The 26,044-nt window shown below is 48.5% G+C and overlaps 1 protein-coding gene across 1 annotated transcript; it reads right to left on the minus strand.

Moving 5' to 3' along the window:
- Positions 1-1,035: 1,035 nt before the first annotated feature.
- Positions 1,036-24,708, minus strand: SLCO4A1 (solute carrier organic anion transporter family member 4A1). Its single transcript, XM_072917000.1, has 12 exons — positions 24,495-24,708; positions 13,366-14,335; positions 12,067-12,157; positions 11,030-11,151; positions 9,981-10,092; positions 5,556-5,710; positions 4,683-4,878; positions 3,968-4,133; positions 3,198-3,370; positions 2,747-2,811; positions 2,125-2,273; positions 1,036-1,327 (listed from the first exon to the last, which is right to left on the minus strand). The coding sequence occupies exons 2-12, from the start codon at positions 14,180-14,182 to the stop codon at positions 1,178-1,180; spliced, it is 2,196 nt and encodes a 731-aa protein (XP_072773101.1). The 5' UTR covers positions 14,183-14,335; positions 24,495-24,708; the 3' UTR covers positions 1,036-1,177.
- Between the last annotated feature and the right edge of the window lie 1,336 nt (positions 24,709-26,044).

Raw genomic sequence — 26,044 nt, forward strand, 5'->3', positions numbered from 1 at the left:
GGGACACCAGCAGGGTCCAGGGGCTCGCTCTGCCTCCCCTGGGCACGCACCCGGACCACGAGGCTGTGCAAACACTGGCACACCAAGCACTAGCCTGGCCTCATCTGCACTGAGAGGGAAGTCAGACCCACACAGGCCCCAATTCCACTTCTGCCCCTCAGAAAGGGTCTGATCAATATTGCAAGAGCACATTCAAAGGTCGTTTTGGGACTGCTGCCCTCTCTCCTTGCAAGCCAGCATCCCCCTCCCACAAGGCAGACCCATCCCTCAGGCTACTGCTCTAGAGACAAACTAAATTCACTCCAACCTTTCTGTTCACCCAAACCCACTGTCTTTACAGAACAACCCAAGGTAAACATTGCATAGATCTGTATCTCACATCTTCCCACGCCCAGCAAACAGCAAGAAGTTCAAGTTTTGCACAGTACATTACAAAAGGCGTCGCTTTTAAACAACACAAATAAAAAACCCGAAGTGTCACCACGGTGTAAACCCTGCAATGAGTGAGGCAGTGAGTGTACAGTGCTTGGCAGCTCTGGGAATGGCTGCCTGTAGTGTACTGATGGATTTGCTAATCCGATCTCCTCTCCCAGTAATAGGAACTTGCATAATGAGAGAAGCTGCTCCTGAACAGAGTGATTCTGTGTGCCATGGGAAGGAGGAGGACACTGCCAGGGCTGTCTGCTTTGCATTCAGCAGTTCAAGGGCCAGCTGACCCCTTTGCAGTGCAGACTACAGAACAGCAGTGCTTCTCCCCAGCTTGGAAATCCAACAGGAGTTTTGCTACAGTTGGCTTTACAATTCAGATATTCAATACAGTCAGCCCAGATCCTCTGGTGGTTTAAACCCCACATGCTCCATTGGAGTTACCAGTGATTACTTCCACGAGTGGAGAACGTGGTCCTGGCTTGTCACAGACACAGAATAAAGCTACAGTAGCCCTTTCTTTAAATAAAATTAAATAACTGCACATGGCACCAGCACACAACTTTAAATGTGCTTCTGCTGTTAAGAAAATAGCAAAGCACACCAGTGGTTACTTAAATTATTTATCTTCAACTAAAAAAAGAATAAAAATTTAAAATATTACTGTTGATTTAAAAACCCCTTGGGATACTGCATAACATCTCCTCATGGTATTTCTGAGGCTGAAAAAGTCACTTGCATGTGGACAGCACTATATATCCTCTTCAGCTGGCAGTGAAGGCTTGTGCTCCTGGAGGTCACTGGTGCCATTTTCGGATGCATCCAAGCTGCCTGGAGCTGACTCTGCAGGTGGGGGTTTGTAGAGTAAACAGGCCACTATAAAGAAGGTTGTCCCGAGGACCTGCAGCCATGGAGACATCCTGTTACTGTCTGCTTTCCCCCAAAACCAGGAGCCCACCCCACATCTGCCATGAGCTTTGCTGACCAAGCTTTGGGGAGGAGGAGGAGATGTTGGCCAGCCTGGGAAGCAGAGCAGCACACAGAACTAGAGGGGGTAAAAATCTGAATTTAGCCAGCCCCATAGCAATGGGAATTTGGAAAGGTTCAGCCCCACACAGACACCTGGAGCACAGTGCTGCACGAGCCAACACTGCCTCAGCCTTTTGCTGGAAAGCTTCTGAAAACCTCTTTACCACAGCAGCTGCTAAACACTGCTGTCTAGGGCAAGTGCTTGTTTGGAAGCAGTTAAAATGATGGTTTTCTGCTAATAAATAAGGCCCACAGCTCTAAGCTCTTTTATTTTCTAGCAGTGACTGGGGAATGGTTATTTACAGCCTGCCCACAATGCCATCCCTCACTCTCACTAATACACTGCACTTGGATATTTTACTCCATTTCTAGCAAAAATCACTTTGGTTGCTGTTGGAAGGAGGTATTTCATATTGTGCAATAGAAGCTGTAATCCTAGAAAATAATGGGAATTTAACAGAATGATGGTGTCTGGAGCACCATTACCTGACGAGAAGCAAACGGTGCTTTTGCCTTCCCTGATAAATTTCTTGTGTGAAAATGTAATTTGGTCTGGGGGTGGGCCAGATCACGGCAACTTAATTTTGTAAAATTCTTTCCCAGAGCAAAACATTACATCCTAAAAACCTGGTTGCTTTACCAGGGAGTGGAGTTAAGCAGCAGCATCACCTTGTAGGCCAGTCCAGCGACGAGGGTGTATCGGCTCATGGCTGAGTTCTGGTAAACGTAGCAGGAGCCCTGCTCGCCACACTGGTCCTGCCAGAGCAGGCAGGATTTATCAACCATGGAGCCAAAGGCAATGGGGCCAGGGATGCCTCCTGTGGGCACAGAGAAGGCACCTTCAGTTTGGGCAGCACCTTGCAGAAAAGCACCAAGTTCTGCTGATATCATGATTAAGAGAACTCATCCTGCAGCATCCAGAGCCACCAGGTATCCAAAATATGCTGGATTTCAAGATCTGGGAGTCCAGCAGGTCTTTTGGGCATCCTGAGCCAAAAGACACCCACAGGAGCTTCAACACCTCTGCTCCTTTTCCTTAAAATTAGGGCACATTGGCAGGACATTGAACCTCTGTCAGCAGTGACGTGTTACAGAACTCTGCATCAAGTTTGCAAATCACATGCAAAGGAATTGCTGGATGACAGCAAAAGAAAGCAAGCATCCTCCTTTTCAGCAGTGTGTGTCCTACTCCCTCCTTCTCCAACCAGAGTGTGTTTTACTCTTGGTGACAGCTTGGCACCTCCCATAACCACCAGACCATTGTGGTGTGCAAATTCCCTCTGCTCCATACCTAAGGTTCGTACCACAATCCACTGGATACCGAGTGCAAAGGACCTTTGCCTGTCAGAGACACACCTGGGGAAGAAAAGGGTTCGTTTAAAAATACTGCCAGGCTGCACCTCCTCCCTGCTTCCCAACTCCAGGTCCTCAAGCCCAGCACACCTGGGACATCCAGCACACCTGGGACCTCCATCCCTCTGGAGATTTAGGATCACCCCAGTGCCATGTCCCTCCACCCCTGATGTAAATGTGTGCATCCCACATCAGAGGACAAAGCTCCCAATGCTGAAATTTCCTTTCCCAGCTAGACTGGGACAGGAACAGCCTGATGTCTCCAGGCTGCCACTAACTCAGTGGTTCCCATCACACCTTCCCATGCTTGATCCAGCAGGATAAAGCAGGCAGGATGATGTTGAGGCTTCTTGCAGTGCTGGCAGAGGAGGAGGCCATCCCGTGCTTACCTGAGAGTGGCAGTCAGGGCAGGAATGCTGCTCAGGAAGGTGAAGAGGATGACCACGAACATGAAGCACAGGAGCAAGGGCTTTTTGGCACAGGAGGAGGTGCATTTCCCTGCCTCTGCTTTGCCAGAGCCAGGCAGGAGGGCTTTGTCAACACAGCTACACTCTTGGTAGACCTGGGAAAGAAAGGCTGGTGGGGGCTCTGCCGAGGAGAGCGTGGTGACAGTCAAAGCTTTAAAAATAAGAAATTCAGGGAGGGCAGAAAGCAGCTGGTTGGACTCCCAGAATGAAGTAGAAATCAAGCTGCATTTTTGACACATCTCAGTTTCCAAAGAGGTCAATCAAGCAAGGGAAATTGCCTGAGCCAGGCAGCTGAGTATCACCTGTGCCCTCCCTAAGCCTTTGCCTGACTCCATGAGCAACATGCTGGAAGGATGAGGAAGTGCATCATGCTCATTCAAGACCCAAAATAAGCACGAGGAGAGAAATCAGGAGCTTACCAAGCTCCCTGCCTGCCTGGGTGATTTTCCATGGATTTCAGCACAGTTTGACCCAGAATGAGGCAAAGACAATTGGACATAACAAGAGAAGCAAAGCAGGGTGACCTCAGAGTACCTTCTGCCTTCATCTCACGTGGTACCTGAGAGCATCCACCCTGCCCTGGCTGGTTTTACATGATTTACAGCAAAGCTCAAACCTTTTGCAGAGCCAGCCAAATCACTCCAGAGATGTGCCACCACCCTGTTCGTGCACATTCATGCCTTCAGACCTACCTTCTTGCCATTCCTGAGGTTTACAGACACACTTCTGCAGCCAGCATGGCAGGGGGAGTAGTACATGATGCCATCAGTGCCACAGACAGGGCTGTAGGTGTCCTGCAAACAGCCACACTGGGCATTGCAGGCTGCTGTCAGGTTGAGGTGCCCACCTGGCAAAGCACTGAGGGAAACACAGGAGCAGTCAGTGAGCAGCACTTTACAGGAGGGAATGGGGAGAGGAAGGGACAGTGGCAGTTGTGAAGGACCACCAAGGAGCATAAAGCCAGGTTTGGGAAGGCTTTGATCCCACCAAATTTTAAACATGTCCTGGAGCTGTCTCTCCCACAGCCACCAAGGGAGTTTAAGTGACCAGCTCTTAGGGTGACACTTCCATTCAGAGAGGAGATTCCCCCTTTTGGACCAGTTTATCCCACTGGGTAGAGATGGGGGCTGCTGCACAGGCAGCTGAAGAGTGGAGTATTTCTCCCTCTGGTGCTGCTGATCTTCCCTCCCTTACTAACTAGGGAGCCTCTTCCATAAACTTCATCTCACTGCAAAACTTAGGACATCTATTTTCTGTGTCTCACCCTCTGCCTGTAGGACTGACCAGACACCAACTTTCACCCCCAAAACATGCACACATGACTGCCACCAGCACTGTGTGTTTGAGCTATCCTGCTCTGCCCAGAGCCCCTCAGGACAGACAGGCACACAGGGTGGCTGTTGTTACCTTCCATCGTACATCTGGGTTACTCCTGCCATGGGCATGTTAGGGCAGTGGATAAAAAAAATGAATATGGCCAGCAGACTTGACACTGTGCAAAACAAACACAACTTGATGATTCCTGAGCAGCGCAGTTTAAATTTATTCACGAGGAATCCTCCCAGGAATGTGCCTCCCCCTCCAGCTGGCACGACCAGATAACCTGAAAAAGAAGAGAAAAAAACTCACAAGTGAGTTTAGAAATGTCAGCAAGGAGTTTTCAGGTTTAAATATATTAATTGCAGTGTGTTTTGCATATAAATGACTCCTTGCTTTCTGTGTGGCTCCTTGGGGGGAGCTTAGTGGATGTTGCTGTAGTGGGTAGTCCTCTGTAACAGCTCAGGTAATGTGGCATGAGCCTGTAAAGGCAGCTTTTCCTACCCAGAGATCTTAAAACTGACTCTTTGAGGAGCACATCATGAGTGCTGATGCTTGTTGGACACAATCCCTTGGTCTGTGTTGCAGCACCTAGGTGAGGATCCTCCCAGTTTCTGGATGCTGACAAAATATCCCCTCCAGATCTGACATCCCTCCTAGAGGAAACCTTTAGCCAGTGTTTCCTGGTGATGCACTAGGAGGAGTTACAATTATTTTGCCTTCCTCTAGAGGGTAACAGATGGCTGCAGAAGTGACACATTTCCTCCTGATGTCAGTAGATGCAGCTCTGGAAATGCACAGGGTGGAGGTGTGCTGATAGGAAATTATCCCATCTAACAGCTGAAGGGGATAACCAGTCCATAATTAAACTGCAAAGCATCTGTCTCCATTCTAAACAAGCTAAAAGTGCTCTTCTATTTGTTTGCAAAATAGGAAAACATTGCAAAAACATGCTTTCCTTACCAAAAAAGGTGGCAGCTTCAGAGGCACTTAAACTAAACTGAGACTCCAGGAATTTGGGTCCAAATGTGGACATCCCTGCAATCAGGGTGGCTTCAGTTGCTCCTGCTAAGCAGAGGAAGATGAAGGTGGGGTTCTTCAGAAGTAGCAGCACTGACCTGGGAAGGACAAATATATTGGAATTGAATCACTGATTTCGGGCACATTTTGATTTCAGGTCTTCCAAGTCAGAAGGATCACATGTAAGATGAGGCAGCATCCCATCATCCTGCAACTCTTTGAAAGGAAAAACACCAAAAGGAAGCTAACTGGGGTTTGAAGGAGCTTTTCCAGTCAGTGACACAGAGTGTATGTGTATGATGGAACTCCCACTAAGGGCACCCACAACTTCTACATGGATGATTTCAGCAGTAATTTTCCAACGTTTAGGGTCAGGCTGAGTACTTTGTCTGTTTAAATGGGGCAATACTGAGAGGACATTACTCCTCACCAAATCTCCATTATTTCAAAGTTTTATTAGTGCCTGTTGGCAGATATCTTGGGACTCCCCCCTCAACCAAGAGCAAATTTGTGCTACATCCTCACATACACACGTTACTTGTGCACCCACACTCTCAGAACAATAACAACCTCTAATAACCATAGAGGTTTGGAACTCAGGGGAAATACCAAGCAAGCCTTTCTATATGGAGGAAACACCTCCAAGACACCTGAAAAACACAAAGCAATCTTTCTGCCACAGCCTAAGCCCAGTTTTACTTGAAGCTTAACGTATAAATTGAGTAACTCCATTTAACTTTGACCCACTGGGATTTAGGAGAGAGCTGCAGATATGCCTGAGAAATTGCCATGTGTCATTTATATGCAGATCCAGCAACAATTCCATCCCTGAGATGCAGAAAAGGCCCTCAGGCACAAGGAATGGTCTCAATTATCTCTCACTATCTCGGATATTGGACTGAGAGGACTGACATTGCTTTGCAGGGGATGTTTTGTAACCAGCTTCAAATTCTGCCCCATGATTTCCCCCCAGCCAAGCCCAGGCCAGTGCCGTGGTTATCCCGTTTCTGGGATGGGCACAAATCCTGCAAGAGCGATGCCATGGGATGCTCACTGAGCAGAAAGGCACAGTCACCACCTCCTGCTCTGGTGGAAATGTGAGATCACAGAAAAGCTGCCTTGGTACAAGCAAGGGAGAGACGTGCTGAGGCTCAGAGTCAGATTTATGCAACTTTACTCACATGAACTAGAGAATTTCATTATACCAAAAGAACAAAGAAGCTGAAAGACAGAAATACCACACATTCCTACACTTTGATTACAGGGGGCTTTACACTGCCTAGCTCCTGGGATTAGTTTAATGTACTGTTTTATTTTCCAGATCTTTTTGACTGTGCTTAATTTAGAAGCATAAAGCCTAATATTTTAGTGAGAAAATTCTTGTAGATCTGGTGGCTGAGGGAGAAAACGGACAGTGCCTTCACCCTTGTACAGAGAAGAGTTACTCCCTGGCACTACATCTGCCCAAAAGTTACAGGCTGCACTTGCAAGTAGGAATAGGCAAATGAACTCCTTTCAGCACTAAGAATAAGGATTTACTTACTTAATTTAATCTGTCTGAAGACAGAAGATGTAGTTGTGAGAAGCTATGGCACATAAAACCTTACCAAAGACAGCACAAATGGTTTTATTCCATCAGTAGGACTTTGAACATACCCAGAAATCACCTAACTTCTGAATAGCCTTGGCACTGCTCAGTTCTTGCAGCCACAGGGATTTCAGGAGCCCCAGCACTGCAGAGAAGAATCCCACCACCTAAAAAGCTGACCCTCCAGGGTTTACTGATATGGGCACACACAGGAACTCTTTCTCACATAATGGTTCTCTGGTAGGTTGGTGCCACCTGCATGATCAGAGCCTGCTCCTGCGAGCACAGTGTGCCCAGAACACCCAGATAAATGGATATTTCTGCAATATCACAGCATGGGAATGGGGGCTTTTCCAGCACAAAATGATACCAGCACTCACATAACAGAGGGCAGCACGTGCATCCCACAGGAACATAGACCAACCTCCCTTTGTTTCATTTCATGGCTTTTCTAAGTCCCACCCTGCACCTAATCAGGAGTGATCAGTGAAATCCTGATCACAGTTTCTAGGGCTGAAGATCTGGGCTTGCCAGGTCAGGGAGTGATCCTCACAAACTCCACCCTGCAGCTTGCAGGGACAAAGCCTCCTCTTGGTACAGCTCTACATACCCTCCCTTTGAGTCCCTCTGCTCTGACTGAGGGGTTACCCCATGAGAGCAACCATATGGAAGCAGAGAAAGGAAAATGCTGTTTTATCAGGCCTTTTCAACCCAAGAGTTAATACAGAAGTGTCTCCAGGGCAGAGGATTAGGCTGTATGGGCTGCATTCCTGTGAGCTCCTGCTCTCAGGCAGCACTGTGCACACAGCAACTCATGAACATCACTTAGAAAGGGCCTGATGGCATGGAACAGAATTTTATTTATCAGTATTTCTGCTTATCTTTGTGAGACTGTTACTGCCTGTACTGTGAAAAAATGTGTGGCACACAGTCCCTGACCAGCACAAAAGGAACAGGGAGTGTCCCATGGCCTCATCCTCCAGCCTGGTCCACATGTCCCCAGGAGCTGCCTGCACAGATGGGATCTCCTCTTTGATGCAAGTTTCCAGAGCAGAAACCTTTGAAGGCACTTCCCTCTCATTAATCAAAACCAGGGACCACAAAAGTCTGTTGGGTTCCTGCTTTCAAACCACATTGAGGTCTGGACTGGTCTGAATTGCTTGAAACAAGTTCCCTTTGGGAATTTGTGATTCAGGTATGAAAGATGCTCCTGGAGGAGGATTGTCTCTGTTCCTGCTGTCAGACAGCAGAAACAGTGGGAGCTTTGTTCCAGACAAGCAAGAAAAGCATCAACCACTGAGATTCATTCCTCTCTGCTGCCCTGTTTGTGTTGGTTTTAGTCACAGACTTATCGTTATTTAAATGCAGGTTTTGAATTCAATTTCCGTGAGGAGAACGAGCCATGACCTCGGAAAATGGCACCCAGTCAAGAATGCCATTTAATAACAGCATTGAAATCTGTTCAGTGTAATATTCCCCATAAAACTGCCTTAACCCCTGGTAAACTTCCTAGGAAGTCTCCAAGAATTTCAGATGGGTGTGAGCTGACACAATTCACTTGACTGGCTCTGGAAATTCCTGTTCTGAGCACCTGCTTCCATCCTCCTCTGCCAGCACAACAAAGACCACAGCTAATGCTCAGGAGTGATTGCTGGCAGCAGCCTGGGGTTTAGCAACATCTTTGCAGGGAGCAGCCATCACACATGGATAAAATCTCCTCCCTAAAAATGGTCCTGGGAGAAATAATTAAAAAAAAATAAATAAAAGGAGGATCTCCTTACTGGCTGCAAGCTCCAAAAGGAATCAATATCCATGTATCCCTGCAACATCCAGAGCCTCCATGCCAGCTAACTCCAAGCAAGAAATAAAGCAGCACCTCTCCCCCTGCCCTCAATTTCAATACAACTCAACACATTAAAAAAAAAAAAAAAAACAAAACCATAAAATATTTCAAAATCCGTAACAAAAATATGTGGTTAAAAGATCACATTTTATTTTGGCTCCTGCTTTGTTTCCTTCACAGAGCCGAGCAGCAGCTCTAAGATTAAGCAAGTTGCTGTGTCACTGCCTTGCTGGAGAGATAAGAAGTAGTAATAGATAAAAGGTGGCTGGAAGATGTGAAGGCAAAAGGAAAAAAAAAAAAAAAAGTAAACCAAGAATAAAAGAGAAAAGGAACTGAAAGTTACAGTGTGGTATATTTTGTTCTCTGGGCTTAGAATGGAGCTGTGAGGATCACAGGGCCTGTTTCATCTCATTTCTCATTAAAAATGACAAAACAGGGATCTAACCCAAGTAAAAATAGAGGAAAGGAATAAAGCCCTAAGGGGCTGAGGAGAAGGAGGAGCTGTTGGAAACAGGCATCTGGGCCAGGTGAGGCCATGCAGAAGCAGACAGGCAGAAATAATGCTGCTGGGGAGAGGGAGGGAGCTGGAATGCCTGGGCATCTCCCATCACCTAAAGCTTGGCATCAAGCCACTCTCAGCAAAACTCAGTGTGTGGCACAGGACTGCAGGTGGACATGAGCTTCTGAAAACCCAGATGGGACCAGCCACTTGTGCCCTGCTCCCCTCTGTGATCCTCAGCACCAGCTCGAGCTCAGTCTCCCTGCCAAGAGCTCCCAGAGCTTGACAGGATCAGGCTCCTCCTCTGCAAGGAAGTGTCAATGCTTGAAGAACTGCACCTTTGAGCTGGCAGGGCCGGAGGAAGCTCAGCTTGGGCTCATTGCTCTCTCTGCCCTCTGCACAGGGCTCCCTAAGCTCTGTGTGGGGTGGTTTTCTCACCGAGGCAGATCTTTCACCGTTTTCCCAAAGTCCGGATCCGAGGCTTTCTTGTGGCTCCCATCCTTTAGCTGATGAGCCTCTGACACCCTCATGACGATGTAGCGCTGGGATCCTGCAAAGGAGAGGCAAAGGGAACCAGGAGCGTGTCAGACACGGGGCGTGGATGTTTCTGCAGTCGTGGGTTTGCAGGGGGAAAACACAACGTGACATCCTCCCTCCACCAACAGCTGCAAGGGAGAAGCACTAATTGGTGAGATGGAAAGCCCAAGGAGTGAAATCCATTTAGGAATTACAACTTAAGCACAGGAAACTGTTCCTTTGCTCCCACATCCCCAGCTACACATGTGCAGAAGGATGGAAGCCCAAGTGTGGGAATCCAGGGCTTCCCTCTGGCTGCCCTGGCAGGTCTGGGACCCTGGCAGGGGTCAGGAACCCCCCTGGACAGAGCCCCCAGAGACACTGGCTGTGATCTCTGTCCATGGAAAAGAGTTTTCAATCTTACAAAATGAATTACCAGCTCTGAGTGTTTGATATGAGTAACAATTAAGTGTGGCACAGGTGCAAAAGTAAAATTTTAGGATTCTAGATTAGGGGTCCAAAGGGGACAAGATGGAGGAAATTGGGTGGGTTTTGTCCTTTTTCTCCTTCTTCATGCCCTCCATGTTTCACTGTGGTGTTGGCATTTTTCTGTTGGTTTAGACTGGGGACACACTGTTCAACGTAGGTGACAGATATTGGCACGTTATTGTAAATCCAGCACAGGTAGTTTCTGGTATTTATTGTTTGTACCATCCCACTGAGGGCAGAGCCCCACACGCTGCCCTGCAGGACAGAGCTGCAGCAGGGCAGCAGAACATGTTAGAGATAAACAGAATAAACAACTTTGAAACCAGCACAGACCAATTATGGCTTCTGCTTTGGCAGCGGGGCAGAAAGACAGAGACTTTTACAATCTCGGGATCATCAATACCCACAGATTCCGACACCCAAGGCCACGCGGGATCACCGGCAGTCCCACCCCAAATCCGAGCCCAGGAGGAGCCCCGTACCTGGGAGGCGCTGGGGGTAGCCCAGGATGGGGATGGAGATGAGGAGGGAGGCGGCCCCGGCCCCCAGGAAGCCGATCCACCAGGCCCCCACCCACAGGGTGTTCTCGGGGGCCATGTCCGTCCTGCAGGGAGAGAAGCCAAAGGGACACAAGGGAGAGAGGAGATGGTTGGAGATGGAGCAGGGCAGCTCTGTGGGCCTCTCCCTGAGGCTGGCAGGGCTGGGGGGTCACAGGGTGACAGCAAAGGACACTGAGTGATCTGGTGGGGATGCCATGCCCACCATCCCTCCTGCCTCAGCACAGCCCTGCCTCACCAGAGCACAGCCTGAGCCCAGGAAACCACACCATTTCAGTCTCATTTAATCTCAGCTTTGCACCTTCACCCCACTGCTGCTTTTCAGCTGTGCTTTGAGGGTTGCCAAAGAGGTTGCTCCACCCCAAAAAACACCCTTTGCAAGAAAACCGGTGGAAATAACTCATTTCTTCCCCTGCAAACCCATCCCTCCTTTTTAATCCATTTATCTGGTCTAGTAAATGGTGTCCCTGCCTAAGGCAGAGGGGTTGGAACCAGATGATCATTAAAGTCCCTTCCAACCCAAAGCATTCTGTGATTCTGTGATCTACCAAAGAGCCTGTAAGGAAAGAATAAATCACAAATATTACAAAGCAAGGAGGGACTGAGCATCCTGGTGGGATGACTGGGAGGGCAAGCAGCACTTCTGGGAGCACTACCTCATCAGGGAACTCATTCAAAAAATTCACCTGCAGCTCTCAGCCTCATTAGCACAGGCAGTGCAGCGTGAGGAAGGATTTAAGCTGACAGGTTTGTCAGCAATTTCCCTTCAGCAGCAGCAGCGCTAATCCAAACCACCCTTCCAGCCTCCCTGCCTGCAGACACACCACCCAACACCCCAGGCACACTTCCACCCAGCCACCAGCTCATTGCTCCAGATCATTGGCATTATTTTTTTCTACCCCAAAGGAAACACAGAGCAGAAAGGGAAAGGAACAAGATTTTTTTTTTTTTTGACGACTTACTCTCTGCCAATTTCAGTATAAATATTTAGAAACATTCCTCCTACCAGATAACCCGCTGCAGGCCCAAGGATTGCAGCAGTGTAGAAAACAGCTGAAAGGGAAAACAAGTCATGTTAGACAACGTCAGCCAGGGATCCCCAGCCCAATTCCCTCCTGGATGCAGGATGCTCAGCCTCTGGCTGCCTCATACCCTTCCCCCTAAACCACTGAGACACAAACCCAGATCATTCCAACAAGTTTTCCTCTCATGCTTCTGTTCCAGGGAAGTTTTTGCATCCAACCTGGGAAGTTCTATAGTATGGGGCAGGCAAAGTTGGTTCAGAACTAAACCATATTTAGCAGGGACGCAGCTGATCCCACTGCCACATTATTGCCATAGCAATGAGCAGCAGGATTCTCTCCCCACTGACAACATGAAATGTCTACACTAAATGCAGCACCAGTGGCACTTATTTCAGTTTGCTGTTTAAACCATGGAACATGGAAGGATGAACTTGCTGATGATCTCCTTGTGATCTCCTTCCCACACTACACAGCCTTCTGCTAAGTGTGGGCAGACTGACACATTTTGAAATTGCTAAAGGATCACCCTTCCGGCACTTTCACCAACAGGACTGTGAGTGTTTGGCAGCTGCTGAGTGACCAGTGATACAGAGGAGTGAGCTGAGCCTGTTCTTTTGGCTGTGCTTTGCACCAGCAGTAACTGAGCAGCCCAGTGACCATCCCTGCTGTGCTGAGGCCTGAAGGGATGATGATCTAAAGATTTAGATTAGATGTAAATTATGGTGATAAAACACTGGCCCAGACTGCCAAAACAGGTGGTGGATATTCCATCCCTTGGCACATTCAAGGTCAGCCTGGATGTGTCTCTGAGCTCCCTGATCGAGTTGAAGGTGTCCCTTCTCATTGGACTAGGTGACCTTTAAAGGTCCTTTTGCCCAAATCATGGTGTGATTCCATGCCCCCTTGCACAGATGGGGCTATGGCCTCATGGCTGTCTGCCAGTGATGCTAATGCCACATGGGCTGGCCCCACGCCAGGAGCAGGAGGCACTCCCCACCTTCATGGCACGAGCTGCGGGAGGAAAAACACCCAGCCGAGCTCACACTTTTCCTCCTGGTACGTAATCAAAACCTCCCCAACAGCTGCCACGTCCCTCTCAGTTCCACCTCGCCCCTCAGCAGGAACAAAAGGCTGAGCAGTGTCGGGCGAGGTGCTCCCAGTGTGGGCTGGGGACCAGGATCTCTCCCTGCCACCACGCTGCTGCTAAGGGCTGGAGCTGCCCGCAGCCCCACTCACCAATGTACACGGGCGAGTAGTTGGTCTTGACGTTTTCATCTAAGTAGGTGACGCCGAGCGTGTAGAGCGGCGTGGCTCCCATGCCGTGCAGGAACTGCCCCAGCATGAAGACAAACCTGTAGCCAGAGAGGCTGGAGGCAGCCTGGGAGCAGGGCAGGCTCTGGTTCCCCCCGCAGACGCCCAGCTGGGCTGCCGAGCGCGCCTCGTAGCGCCCCGTGGTGAAGTGGGGCAGGGCGAAGAGCAGGGAGCCCAAGCCCATGACCAGCACGCCCCAGCCCAGCCAGCGGGGCTTGTGGCCGTTCCCCCCGAAGTAGCTGACGAAGGTCAGGCAGACGCAGGCCGCGATGTCGTAGGAGCTGGCGATCAGCCCGCTCTGGTAACTGCGCAGGTCGAAGCGGCGCTCGATGGAGGTGATGACGGTGTTGATGAAGCCGTTGACGGTCATGCCCTGCAGGAAGGAGGCCACGCAGAGGAAGAACAAGACGCCTTTGGATGTGTTGCAGAGCTGCAAGCAGCCAGGGGTGAACCCCCCCCAGCCGCAGGCCAGTTCCTCTCCATCAGCAGACACGTATTTGATCCCTTCCTCGAGCGGCGTCTCCTCCTGGGCCGTGCAGAGGGGCTGGGCGCAGGAGCCCGAGGGGCTGGGAGCCCCCGAGGACGTGATGCCATTGCTCAGGGGGGTGCTGCAGCCATCACCCCCACTCGCTGCACCCAGCGCCCGGCCGGCCTCGCCGGGATGAGGGCACGGGCAGGAGAAGTCGAGGGGCTGAGTGAAACAAAAGCCATTTTCTCTGGTGGAGTTCTGGGGCATTGCCATGAACGGGAATGCAGAGTCCAGTGGCGGACTGAGGTGGGCTGGTGGCCAGGGTGGCTTTGTGGGGCAGCGAGGACCAGCCTGTCCACAAGATGCAACTTTCAGCACTTACTTCAGCAGGGAGATGGTGAAAGTCTGAGCCAAGACCATTCTGATCTGTGCAAAGAGAATTTTTACATGCCTTTATATAAAACCATGCTCAAACCCTGCAAATATTCTTTTTGTCCCTTTTTAAAAAAATTTTTAGTAAGTATAAGCATTTCACTGTGCATTTCACTTGGTCACATGCCTTCCACCATGGGATTGTGTTAGTACCTCAGGTGTCAGGGCATCACCAACATTATAGAAAAGAACAAAACATTCAAGAGCCTTAAAGAAAAGCAACTCTAAGGCAGTGTCTCCATTGATTGAAGCCCCTTATTCCTCCCCTGATAAAGACCTGGTGAGACCCCCACAACCTCCATCCCCCTTCTTCCCCCTGCAGAGAACAGCCCACACAGCTACAAGTTTCCCACTGCTACGAGTCCTTTGGTCTCTCTTTCACACTCTGCCAATAACAGTTTATAATTATCCTGAAAAGTTTCCACAGTCAGATTGATTTTATTCCAAGCCCTCAGATCTGTTTACAACTATTCAGTAAAATCCTTTCTATAACTAATTAGACTACATGCCATTTCAGAGCAGGCTGGAGGGCAGAGGCAGCTGACTCTAACCTGATTACCAATGCAGACTGCCTTCTTTCACCCTGTTCCTGTGCATTGCACCACCTGACCCTGCCAGCAACCAAGAGTATTTCTCCTTAAATTCCTTGGCTCAAGGATAAATGATGAAAATAAGGTTCTCCCTTGAATACTGGTCTTAAATATGCAAAAAACTCTAAGCGAGAACTGTTTAATTAGAGAGTATCCTCAAAGCATCCTGTATTTCTTAATAATTTTGCCAATATCTGTTCAAGAGGTTCCCACAAAAATGCTCCCCCTGAGATGACAGTCATCAGTATAGAAGAGGGAAAAAGGGCATTTTTTTTTCCTGATAAAATGAACTTGTTCAGATGGCTGTAACCTGGGAATATTGCAGCCTTTGGTGAAGACTTTAATACTTACCTGTGTGTTGTTGTAAAAAAATGATTGACATTTGCTAAATAGATGTGCTTCTCTGCACTAGCATGTCTTGCAGGCACTGGGGTAGGAGGATTTGGCAGAAAGTGATGCTCAGAGCACCACCAAGGTGCTGCTCCTACCCGAGAAGGGCAGGGGACAGCCCACGTGTGCCACCAGATTTTAATGTTCATCAGGAGTGCTACAACACGTCTGGTCCTTAAAGTAGGTTAAACAAATGAGGTCCAACTTTCACTTGCAAATAACTTTATCTTAATTGCCCTGTCTGGGGAGTAGTGTTCATGGACTATTTCCTATTTCAAGGTCCAGATTCCAGCAGAGATTTGATGACAGTGCAGGGCAGGTTGAGCTTGGCGGGCAGGAGGGGACTGCTTTGCAGCTCCACACTGGACTCCTCCAGGTAACTCCTACCTTAGCTGGCTGAGTACAGCAGGTAACTTTGATCTGAAAAGTGTAAATGCAAAAACTGACTGCAGGGGTTGAAATTTTGCTGCAGACACAGACTGTTGTAATGTGCTGTCACAAAAAAAAAAAAATGATGCCTTGGTGCAAGGCTCTATTTTTTCCACTTTTTTTGCCTCTCCAGTGTTCTTATGACTCTTACAGATCTAAATCTGTTTCTCATCTTTGGATGCAGTATTGGAAGCAATAAATAAGCCTGCTTTAGCACTCTGTTAAAGTCAGGAGTGATTATGAGGCGCTGAATCAGGCTCTAAGGGGCGGAATGGTTCGTACTCATGTAAATCAAACATCTCCTTGCACAGCAGCCAGGGCTGCAGCTGCACCCTCCTCCTATCAGACTTGTATCAGCCTCATGTCTGATGTTACACTTGACTGCACTTGTAAAGAAGGTTTCTTGGCTGGGGATTGATTTTGCTCTCACTGATTTCAGCAGACAGAAAAAGCACATCTCTGTTATTACCTGATATGCAAGCAGGAGCCCTGAGCTCCCCAGCTGGCCCAGCTTCACCCTGGAGGAAACACTCCTTTAAACACTGGGATCTCTCCTTTGATACCTCATGAATTTATATCGATATTTTAGTATTTCATGAGTCAGGAAAGAGATTACAGCTCTTCATCAAAGGTTTTATTTCCTTGGTGGCAGCAGTCTGGGCCACCAGACCCAGGTGACCACAATCATCCCCTCTTCCACTCCTGCCACTGCTAGCTCGAGTTAACAGCAAACAGGGGGAAACATTTCCAAGGAAGGAACCAACCTTTCCTCCAGGCAGCAGATGTTTCCCCACACCCAGAAGCCTTCTCAGCCCCAACACCTCCCTCCTGTACCTGTCCCAGTGGGCCTGGGCTAATGACTCGTGTGGGCAGGGAGCCCACTCCCGCTCTGTGCTGCCCCCCGAGCTGCTTGGCATCTCTTGAAGTATTTATAAACTGGCTGTGATATGTTCACTGTGGGTATCAGCTTTCACAGGAGCCATATGCCACTTTAGAGGACAAAATATAATCATCAGGGGAAAAAATCCAAGCAACTTCATGCACTTCCTAATCATTCATATTCTTCCGAGCCATCCATTTACTGCCTCCCATTCATCTCTGGTTTTAATGACTCAGCGGGTGATTTCTTGCTTACACTGAATCAGTCCCAACGCTATTATCTCTCTGCCATAGATTTCCTCATTTTGCTGCAAGATTTCTACTTTTTTTTCCCACTGTACAGCTGGTTCCAAAGTGCCAACATTATCGAGTCAACACAGCAGAAGGAGCAAGGCAATGAAAGCATATGATTTGTATTTCCTGATGAAATCTGTAAAGACTTCCCCCCCACCATAATATTTAGTATTAAATCAACAGTAAAACTTACAAGCTTTTCATCAGGTGATCATTTAAAAAGTCACAGGACCAATTAAAAACATTTTGTATTTCTGCCAAGGACTGCGATGAGATTAATGTTGCAAATTAACTCATATCTGACATGTAAAATAATCCCATTTGCTGAAACATGCCCAATAATAGTTAATCTTCCCTTTCACATTATGCTTTTTTGACTTTTATATGGTATTATTGTGGCAAATAACATCTATACATAACTTCAGCTTTCCACAGCTGAGCACAGTTTATGAGTAGACTTAGCATTTTTTTCAATTCTATTGCATACATGGAGATATTTCCTAATGAACAGGGGTAAGGGATTAAAAATGATCAGGAAGTGTACTACAAACAGGAGAGAAGCAGCCCCAGGCAATGCTTGGTGGCTGTGATGGGTCTCCTTTATTTTCCTCTGGGTCTCCTCAATTTTTATTTTCCTCGATGTGTGAGTGAGCCTGGACTTACTGATCAAGTACTTAGAAGCTGGCAAAGTCCACATCCAAGTGCCAAGCTCGTATTACTGCAGCAAGGGATAAATTCATCTGGGTTTGTCCATTCTCTTGGTAACACACACTGAATTTTCCTCAGAGAATTTGGCTTCAGGGGATTAGCAGCACTCCTGTCATGGCTGATAAACACCATATGGATCAAGTGCAATTTAGGAGTGGGGAAGCCTCCCAGAAGTGAGATAAATCCAGTCCTGTGAGCAGGGCTTGTCCTTAGGACACCGGTTCAGTGCAAGGGAGATAAAAGCAAGAATGGGATGAGTGAGTTGTTCTGAGTAACACTGAACTGATTTCCTGGCAGCCGAGGAACTTCACCCAGCTCACACCAAGTGTAAACCTTATATTTTTGGCCCAGTTTTTAAAAGCATCCCTTTGGATCAGCAATACAGAGGATGCTGCTATTGTGGGACTGGCACGAGGACCGGACTGGAGCCTTTGGTAAGCAATTCCTGTGGGAACAGCATGGTCCTGCACACATGGAAAAGTTTCAGGAATGAGAAACACAGCCAGAGAGCAGCCAGCTGACCATGCACCGAATGCTGTGCTCACCGTCAGTGCTGCAGGGACAGACAGAGGATGAGGGAGGAACTGCCTAGGAATGGAGGGCAATAGGAATATCCTGACCCACTCCTCATGTCAGAGACCTGCTTTTACATGATTAGCCCTACTGGAGTCTGAAACGTGGAAGAGAGCAGCAGAAGGTGGCTTCAAGTTATCACATGAGCAAAGACATATTTATAATTACATAAATTCCAAATAGTAGAGCTCAGCACTCACAAACCCTTTGTATGTTTTCCAAGTGCTTTCCATTCACTGGGAAATTATTGCAATATACACAAGAAATCAGGAAGGTGGCTTGGATAATTTTCAATTAGCTGCTTGAAAATGCTTTGAAGATAAATCTAGACAGATTTTCTGAGTCTATTCACTTGTTCCAGCTTATCTGTGCAAATACAATTGGCTGCAGCTGCCTCAGACCATCTTTAAAAACTTGCAGTGCCAATGTACAGAGCAGATTTAACCCGGACATTGCTTTTTGCCATGGCACAGATTAACCAGACAAAAGGGTCTTTTATGCTAATTCCTAACTCCCCCTCCCTAATGTCACTCTTGCTTTAATGTCTTTTTCCTACTCATATATTTGGCCAATGCTGGGAAGGTTTCCACACTGGCACAGCACTGTGCTCTCCATCACTGTCACTGCCCACGGAGCTGAGTGTTTCCAGATACATTTTCCCAACCTCTAGCTCTGCATGGTGTTATTTCCCATCATTTGGATTCTTACAACCCATTAAAGAATGTTCTATATTCAGCATACTCTTTCTGCATGAGCTGCTGGTCAGCTCTTCCTAAAGATTACCAGTTAGTTCCTACAGCTGTCCTTTCTTTGTTTCCAAGCAGAAGATGCAGTCAGGCAAATCCTTTATGATATAAGAAATTAAACAAAATGAGCAAAACCCAAATAAAGAATATGAGACATGCGATTCTCTGGTGTTTCTAAAGATAGAAGCACTAAAATGCAAAAAATGCAACATCCTGTGTTACACAACTCAAGGATGTTGAGAATAGATGTATTTCAGAATAGATGCATTTCATTCATGTTGACACCACGGTTTACAGGCACTTACACTTTTTTATATTTATGGTTTGATCAATATAAAGGTAGAAACAAATAAGAGAACCAGATGGAATGTTACCATGAAACTACCTAGATTTTCACTTTTTCCTGAGACACATTTGCTTTCCAGCCCCTCTTTCTCTGCACTGTGGGGACTTTCTGGGGAAAATCACATACCACAAGGTCATTATGCTCTACCAGCCAAGAAGAGACTTCAGCTTGAGCTTTCTATGACAAGTTCTCCAGCTCAGCCCTGTGTTGGTGGACTGGATGCCCACCCATTCAAGTCCAACCAGTCAACATAAAGCTCAGTGGAGCACATTAGAAGAGTTAAAATCATCACAGAAAAAGTAACTTGCTGTTCATCAGCAACTCCTGCAACACCCACCACTGCAGTGAGCACAGGACAACATGAGATGGGCAGGTGGAAACACAGAGCCAGGTGGGAGCAGGAGAGACACACACACCAAGGATTCAGCTGAGGGAAGGGTATTTCCCCACAAACCCCGTTGTTTTTTCTAGATCAGCAAGTTACAGCTTCCCCAAACAGCCCTGGGAGCACGAGCTCACCGGTGCACACTGCTTAACCTGGATCTTGTTTAACATCCAGTGATGCTCCCTAATCCTCTTAGGTATTAGTCTTGAGATTCCTGCCAAGCAGGGGAACAGCAGAGCCTCCCAGACAGCACTTAAATGAACTCACTGCTGGAAATGTGCAATACTTCAAAATGCAGTAGAACTCCAGCTGTTCTGCTTTGGTTAACCTCAGATTAGCGACTTGGAGGTCACTGCGGCGTGCAAAATCCAAAGTTAAATCACCTCCATTTCTGAGTCTCAGGTGACTCCCTAGGAAGCCATTCTGCACTAGGACTGCAATTTTTGTCTCATAATGACTTGCTTAAAGCTAAGTACCTAATCTGAGTTAAACATTCCTATTGTGTCTCTGTTGCCAACTGCAAGGAGATCATCACATTGAGGTTACCCACAGCCCTCAAGTCGCAGAATTGCAGAATGGGTTGGGTTGGAAGGGAGCTCAGAGACTATCCAGTTCCTGCCCATGGACAGGGACACCTTCCACTATCCCAGATTGCTCCAAGCCTTGTCCAGCCTGGCCTTGGACACTTCCAGGGATGGGGCAGCCACAGCTTCTCTGGGCAACCAGTGCCAGGGCCTCACCACCCTCACAGGGAAGAATTCTTTCCTAGTATCTAACCTAAGACTACTTTCTTTCAGTTTGAAGCTATTCCCACTTGTCCAATCACTCCATGCCCCTGTAAAAATTCCTTCTCCAGCTTCCCTTAGGCTCTGGAAGGGGCATTACAATCTCCCCATAGCCATATCTTCTCCAGGCTGAACAACCCCAGGTGTCAGAGACTATTCCCAGCAGAAATGCCCCACCCTCAGTCCTCTCCCCTGTCTCCACAAGGATTATTTTGCGTTGTTAAATCACCCATTATTGCAGATATGATCTGGAGAAGGAACAGGTACATAATCATATTTCTGTTGGATTAGCTGAGGATATTACTCCCAGCTTATTCTGGCCTCATGTTGGCTACCACAACAGAAACAATATTTGATCTAGCACAAAGCCAGATGGTGCAAAATTAACCCATTCAGCACAAATCTGATGTGGCACAGGGACTCTGGTCCAGCACTGGCACAGGCTCACATAGCTGTAAGACTTCTGACATGGCATCTGCAGCCTCTAAGTTTCCTAATACCAAGTATTCCCCATCCACCCCCTAAAGATGACCTAAACAGGAATCACACTTCATTTATTTAATTTTATTTTAGATAAACAGAACATCAGCTTGCAAATAATTTGCATTTCCTCATGCAATACCCTAGGTCTTGACAGGCTGTGGTATATTGGGGGAATTCTCTGAAGAGGGCAGATCCCTATTTGTGTCATCGAAAGGAAATGATGAACACATTCAAAGGGATGACTTCTCTTCAATCTCTGACTCAAAATCCCACAACCAGAAATTAGAGCAGCTATGAGGTGAAGGGCAGGAACTCAGGGCCAAAGGGGAATACTTTTTATTGGATTTTTTTTTTTTTTTTAGCCAGATTACAAAATCAAAGTAATTTTTAGGGAAAGAAGTGTTTAATCTTGCTTTCTCAACATGAAAATTACTCCCTAACTCCTTTAAACCATCAGCTACAGTTAAACAAAGCTTGTCAGCATTTCATTTTTTCTTTGAAGCAACCAAGCCAAGTTCTGGGAGTTCCAGTGACTGAAGATTATTGATACCATACAGCAATATACCATTAACAATAGCGGTTAAATTCAGCTTTATTTTAACTCTACATATGTCAGCAAAATAGCACTAGGGAATAATGGGGACTTCATTGCTCTATGAATTTCAAGAGCTGCTGGAAAGGCTCAGAACTTTGCTGAATGAAGTGAACCAGAATAAACAGAATATTTCCCAGTGCTAACATATGTCCACTGCTCAAGCTCAATTACAGTCGAGAGGTGGAATGACACTCTTTTTGGCAGCAGCAACACTGCAGAACAGGTTCAGGGGTACTTCTGCCTGAAGAGAGACTTAAGGTTAGAACAACACCGCTCTGCTAATAATAAACACTTCACTGCCTCATCACATGCTCTCCTCTGTACTAGAGAGAGCTCTGACATAAAACCCACTGAAGTTAGTGGCCCTCTCTGAGCACTTGTCTACAACCACTTATCCCATCTGCTGAATTAGGATGGAAGCTTTTGTCTGGGATTCATAAAGCAGATGAAGTCTCTGACCTCTCTGGGAGCGTTTTCCCCGGAACGTGCGTGCAGGAACTCTTTGTTCTCCAATCCCGCCGCTCAGCGTCCGCGCTCGCACGCCACCAGGTCACTCAGGGCCAACAGGGAACAAAACTAATTCTGTGGTGGGGAGGTCTAGGAATAAATCCGTTTTGAAAAGGGAAAGGAGAGTGGCTTCAGAAGAAGAAATCCCACAGACCGAGAGGGCTGGAATAGCTGGGCATAAGTGCAGGGAGAGCCACGCTGCCACCAACCCTGCAGACAAAGCCCCTCATCCTGCCTGGGGATGCTCCGGGCTGCTCCAGCTCCCAAATTCTGCTTCTCTGCACAAGAATAAGCCCCTCACCAGGCCAAAACAATGTGGTTTTTAACTGTGCTGGGGAAGCACAGCACCCTGTAGGGTGGCCAGAGAAACCCAGGCCAATGCAGTTCACTACACCTGTAACAGCCTGTGCGTGGTTGATAATTCTTACACGTTGCCGTAACACAGCGACCTCAATTCATTAAGCACAAAATCCAAAGGGGAACCTTTTCCCTGAAATCATACCTGGCATCTCACTAACCCACCAGCAAAAAGCTGCCAACTCTGTTCCATGGGTGCAGAGTCTTGCAAAACTTTTCCACCATTCACTGTGATTATGCGAGATACAAATGTCCCAGGCTCTGAATAATCAACTTACAGGCAACACCTCAAGGAACACATGAGGAGGACAAAAAACCCAAGTGCTAAAGCAGAATGTATGGCATCCTGCATATAAGCACCTTCATCTGTGCAAAGTCAGGATTCTGGGCTTGGCACACCCAATTAAAATAAAGAAAAGCAAAATAAGTGCTCAGTGATGCTTTTTGGGGTGGACTGAGCAAAATGAGCAGCATAAAACAGAGCCATGATTCCCTGCTACTGCAGGGTGTAAAGCCCCACATGGGACAGGGCAGGATCCTCCCCAACATGCTCTTAGACACACGCACAAAAAAAGATTAAAACTGCCTGGAGGAGTTTGCAGTCATGAGGCACCGAGCAGCTGGATGCTGATCTCCCTAAGCCGCTGGGTATTTCTTTTGTTAGTGGCTGATCCCATCTTCCCCCTTGCCTGCAGATCTCTAATCTCTGCAAAGACTTCCAGTGAGTGCTTGCTCAGGTAGTTCCTGGTTTCACCAGCCAAGAATATCCAACCCAATATGGCAGGAATCGCTGCTTCCCAGTCTCATCTCCCATCCCAGAAAACTTCGTGTTTCTGCCGCTGTCACTGAGCAGATTCGCCCCATGGGCAGGAGAACTTCAGGGAGCATCAGCGGAGTTGCCACTTCCCAGGGTTTCGGGTGGCACTTGTGACACCTGAGCACACTCATCACTCACCGCAGGGCTCTGATGGAGTGGTGGCAGGGCGGGTGGCTCTGATCTGTCCCCCCCAGCCCGCCCTGTGCACCGAGAGTGCTTCAGTTTCCGACCACTTTAGGCAGTTTGCAAACCAGACTTCTTTGCATATAAATAGCTACTTTTTTTTTTTTTTTTTTTTTTTTGCGTTTCATTATTTGACTAACCCACTCCCCCCAGAGCTTCATCCTTTCTCACGTTTACAAGAACCCTGACACACTTTTCTGAAGATCTCCTTTGTATTCATTTCTGCCTCAAATGCTATTTTAATGTGTGTTTTTACAACCAAGTGGCACTACAGAAAGTAGAAGCCCAGAAATATATACATGTATAAAGAGGTGCCAGGCAGGGATAACTACAGGTTTGCAGTGTGTTGCCTGGTAAAATCAAACAGCCTATAAAATGGTAATAAAATGTTAATGCAACAAACTCATGTGATTAAGGTCCACTTGTGCATTTTAGGCTCTCAGAGCTGAAAAACATGGTTTTATTACAGCAGCTTTTGATTTGTATCATCTGAAGAAACGGGTTATAAAATTAATATAGGGCAAGTAACTAAAGAGTTCCAATTCCACCCAGCATCCTGCCTGCTACTAACTTCAGCTCCTGTGAAATGGATTAATTTATAATTAATGTAACTTCTTTTTCTTGTTGTAAGCATCCTGCCATGCCACTTTACTACCCTTCCTTACTTTTAAAGGAAATTAGCATCTTTTAAATTTTCTACAGCAAGACACAGTCACGCTACAAAGAAACCCCCAAACCGCAGCGATTCAGTCCGAACACGGTTCCAGGCAGCGACCCCAACCTTGCAGCATCCTCGCAGACCATCGCAAAGCCGAAAACCTCAACGACTCGGGCCATTTCGGTGACATCCACCGGGCTGTGCCCACCACGGACCCCGCGCTGTGGCCACCAAAAGCCCCCCGTGAGCCCCGTGAGCCCCGTGAGCCCCGCGCCCATCCCCGCGCCCATCCCCGCGCCCCCGGGGCTCGGTCCTACCGAGGCTGCCGAGGCTCTCCCGGGCATCCCCCGGTGCCGCATCCCTCCCCGCACCCGCTGCCCGCTGCGATGCCCGGTGTGATGCCCGGTGCGATGCCCGGTGCCCGGTACCTGCCGCCGCCGCCGCCGCTGCCCGCGCTCCGCCGCCTGCGCTCCGGGCCGGTGCCGGTGCCGGTGCCGGTGCGGGGCCGGAGCGGGGCCGGGGCCGGGGCCGGGGCGGGCGGCCCCTGACGGACGGACACCTCCTCCAATCGTCGGGGCCGCCGCCGCCCGCCGGGCCAATCGCGGGGAAACTGAGGCCGAAGTGAAAGCGGGGAAAGGCAGAGGATGCGGGCGGAGGGAGGGATGCGGGCGGAGGGATGGGGATGGGAGCAGGGCAGCGGGAGAGGAAAGGCAGGGAGAGGGTTCTGTGTCTGGGGCAAGAAAAGGAGGAGAGGGATGGGGGAGAGACGAGAAGGGGGTGAGGAGAGAGCGGGGATTCGGCATCACATCAAGCCCTGCCCATTCCCGGCCCCCCGCACACCTGCAGCCCCCAGGCTCAGGCTGCCCACCCTCGCCCGGGGCTATCCCAGCCTCCTTGCACCCCCGGCAGGCTCATGGAGAAATTCTGGGATGCATCCCTGCCCCGAACCGAGGGGAAAACAGTGCTGGAGGAGCTGCATCTGCATCTGTGGTGGCAGAGAGCAAGGACAGGATTTTGCTCTTTGCTCCAGCTATTGCTGGAGCTGAGCTGGCGTGGAAGGGGAAGTGGAGGAGCAGGTGCGGGGGCATTATTGAAGCCGGGACACAAACACGGCTATTGTGGCACTATCTCCGTGGCACGGTACCCTGCTGGTAGACTGGATACGACTGATGGTTGCAGAGGACTCACAGCTCCTCCGGAATTGAGGGAGCTGAGCAGGAAAGCTGTAGGACACCCCAAACCCCCTGTATTCGCATTAGCATTTGTGTTTGGGCGTTTTTCTTTGCTTTTTGGGGACTCGTCATCACCGTGGTTGGTTTGAGGCACAGAGGTGGCTCTTGAATGTTTTCACAGAAGAGTCTCTGGCTCAGAACCCACGCCTGAGCACTCCACACCCTCCTGTACATAAACCACCTGGGCAGGAAGAGTCCCAGCAGATGTGACGTGCACGTGTGAGGCTCTGACCATGCAGCTCCTCATGCCCACTCATGCAGCCTTTGCATCCTCTTTTGCATTTCTTCCAAGAGCTGTTCCACATCACTTGGGGATTTGGCTGGGTTCTGCATGCTCACAGATAAATAATTCAGGCCCTGCTTGCTTAGCTCCTGAAGTGCAATCAGCGCTCCATTTCCCGGAGTGCCCAGGATAACCTGGTAATGGCAAAGCCCAGCTAACACTGCATGAGGCAGAGAGGAGGGCAAAGCCACGGGCAGGTATCTGACATCCAGCTGCCATGCCGAGCCCTGCCATCCCCTGTGTGCACTGCAGGAGCAGCAGTGCCCAAGGACAGCAAGGAGCCAAGAGCTGGGGCAGAGGCTGAGGCAGAAGCAGACCCAGCAGTTCATCAAAGCCCATCTTAGGCTGTTTTGATGTGCTGTTCACATCACTGCCTCCTCCTCATCCTCTGTGGCTCCCAGATGGAGCTGGAAGGTGCTGCCTCTTTGTGCTGTTCTTGCTTCCCTTGGAGCTGGAGGTAGAT

Source organism: Taeniopygia guttata, chromosome 20, assembly GCF_048771995.1.
Source record: "Taeniopygia guttata chromosome 20, bTaeGut7.mat, whole genome shotgun sequence".
NCBI classification, from domain to species: domain Eukaryota; kingdom Metazoa; phylum Chordata; class Aves; order Passeriformes; family Estrildidae; genus Taeniopygia; species Taeniopygia guttata.

Bases quoted from the DNA above. Each gene is read 5' to 3' on its own strand.
- SLCO4A1 (XM_072917000.1), bottom strand. From the start codon at position 14,182: ATGGCAATGCCCCAGAACTCCACCAGAGAAAATGGCTTTTGTTTCACT. The intron at 12,158-13,365 runs GTGAGTGGGGCT...TTTCCCTTTCAG, and splicing joins CTACTCGCCCGTGTACATTG to CTGTTTTCTACACTGCTGCA. The intron at 1,328-2,124 runs GTGATGCTGCTG...CCATGGCTGCAG, and splicing joins TCGCTGGACTGGCCTACAAG to GTCCTCGGGACAACCTTCTT.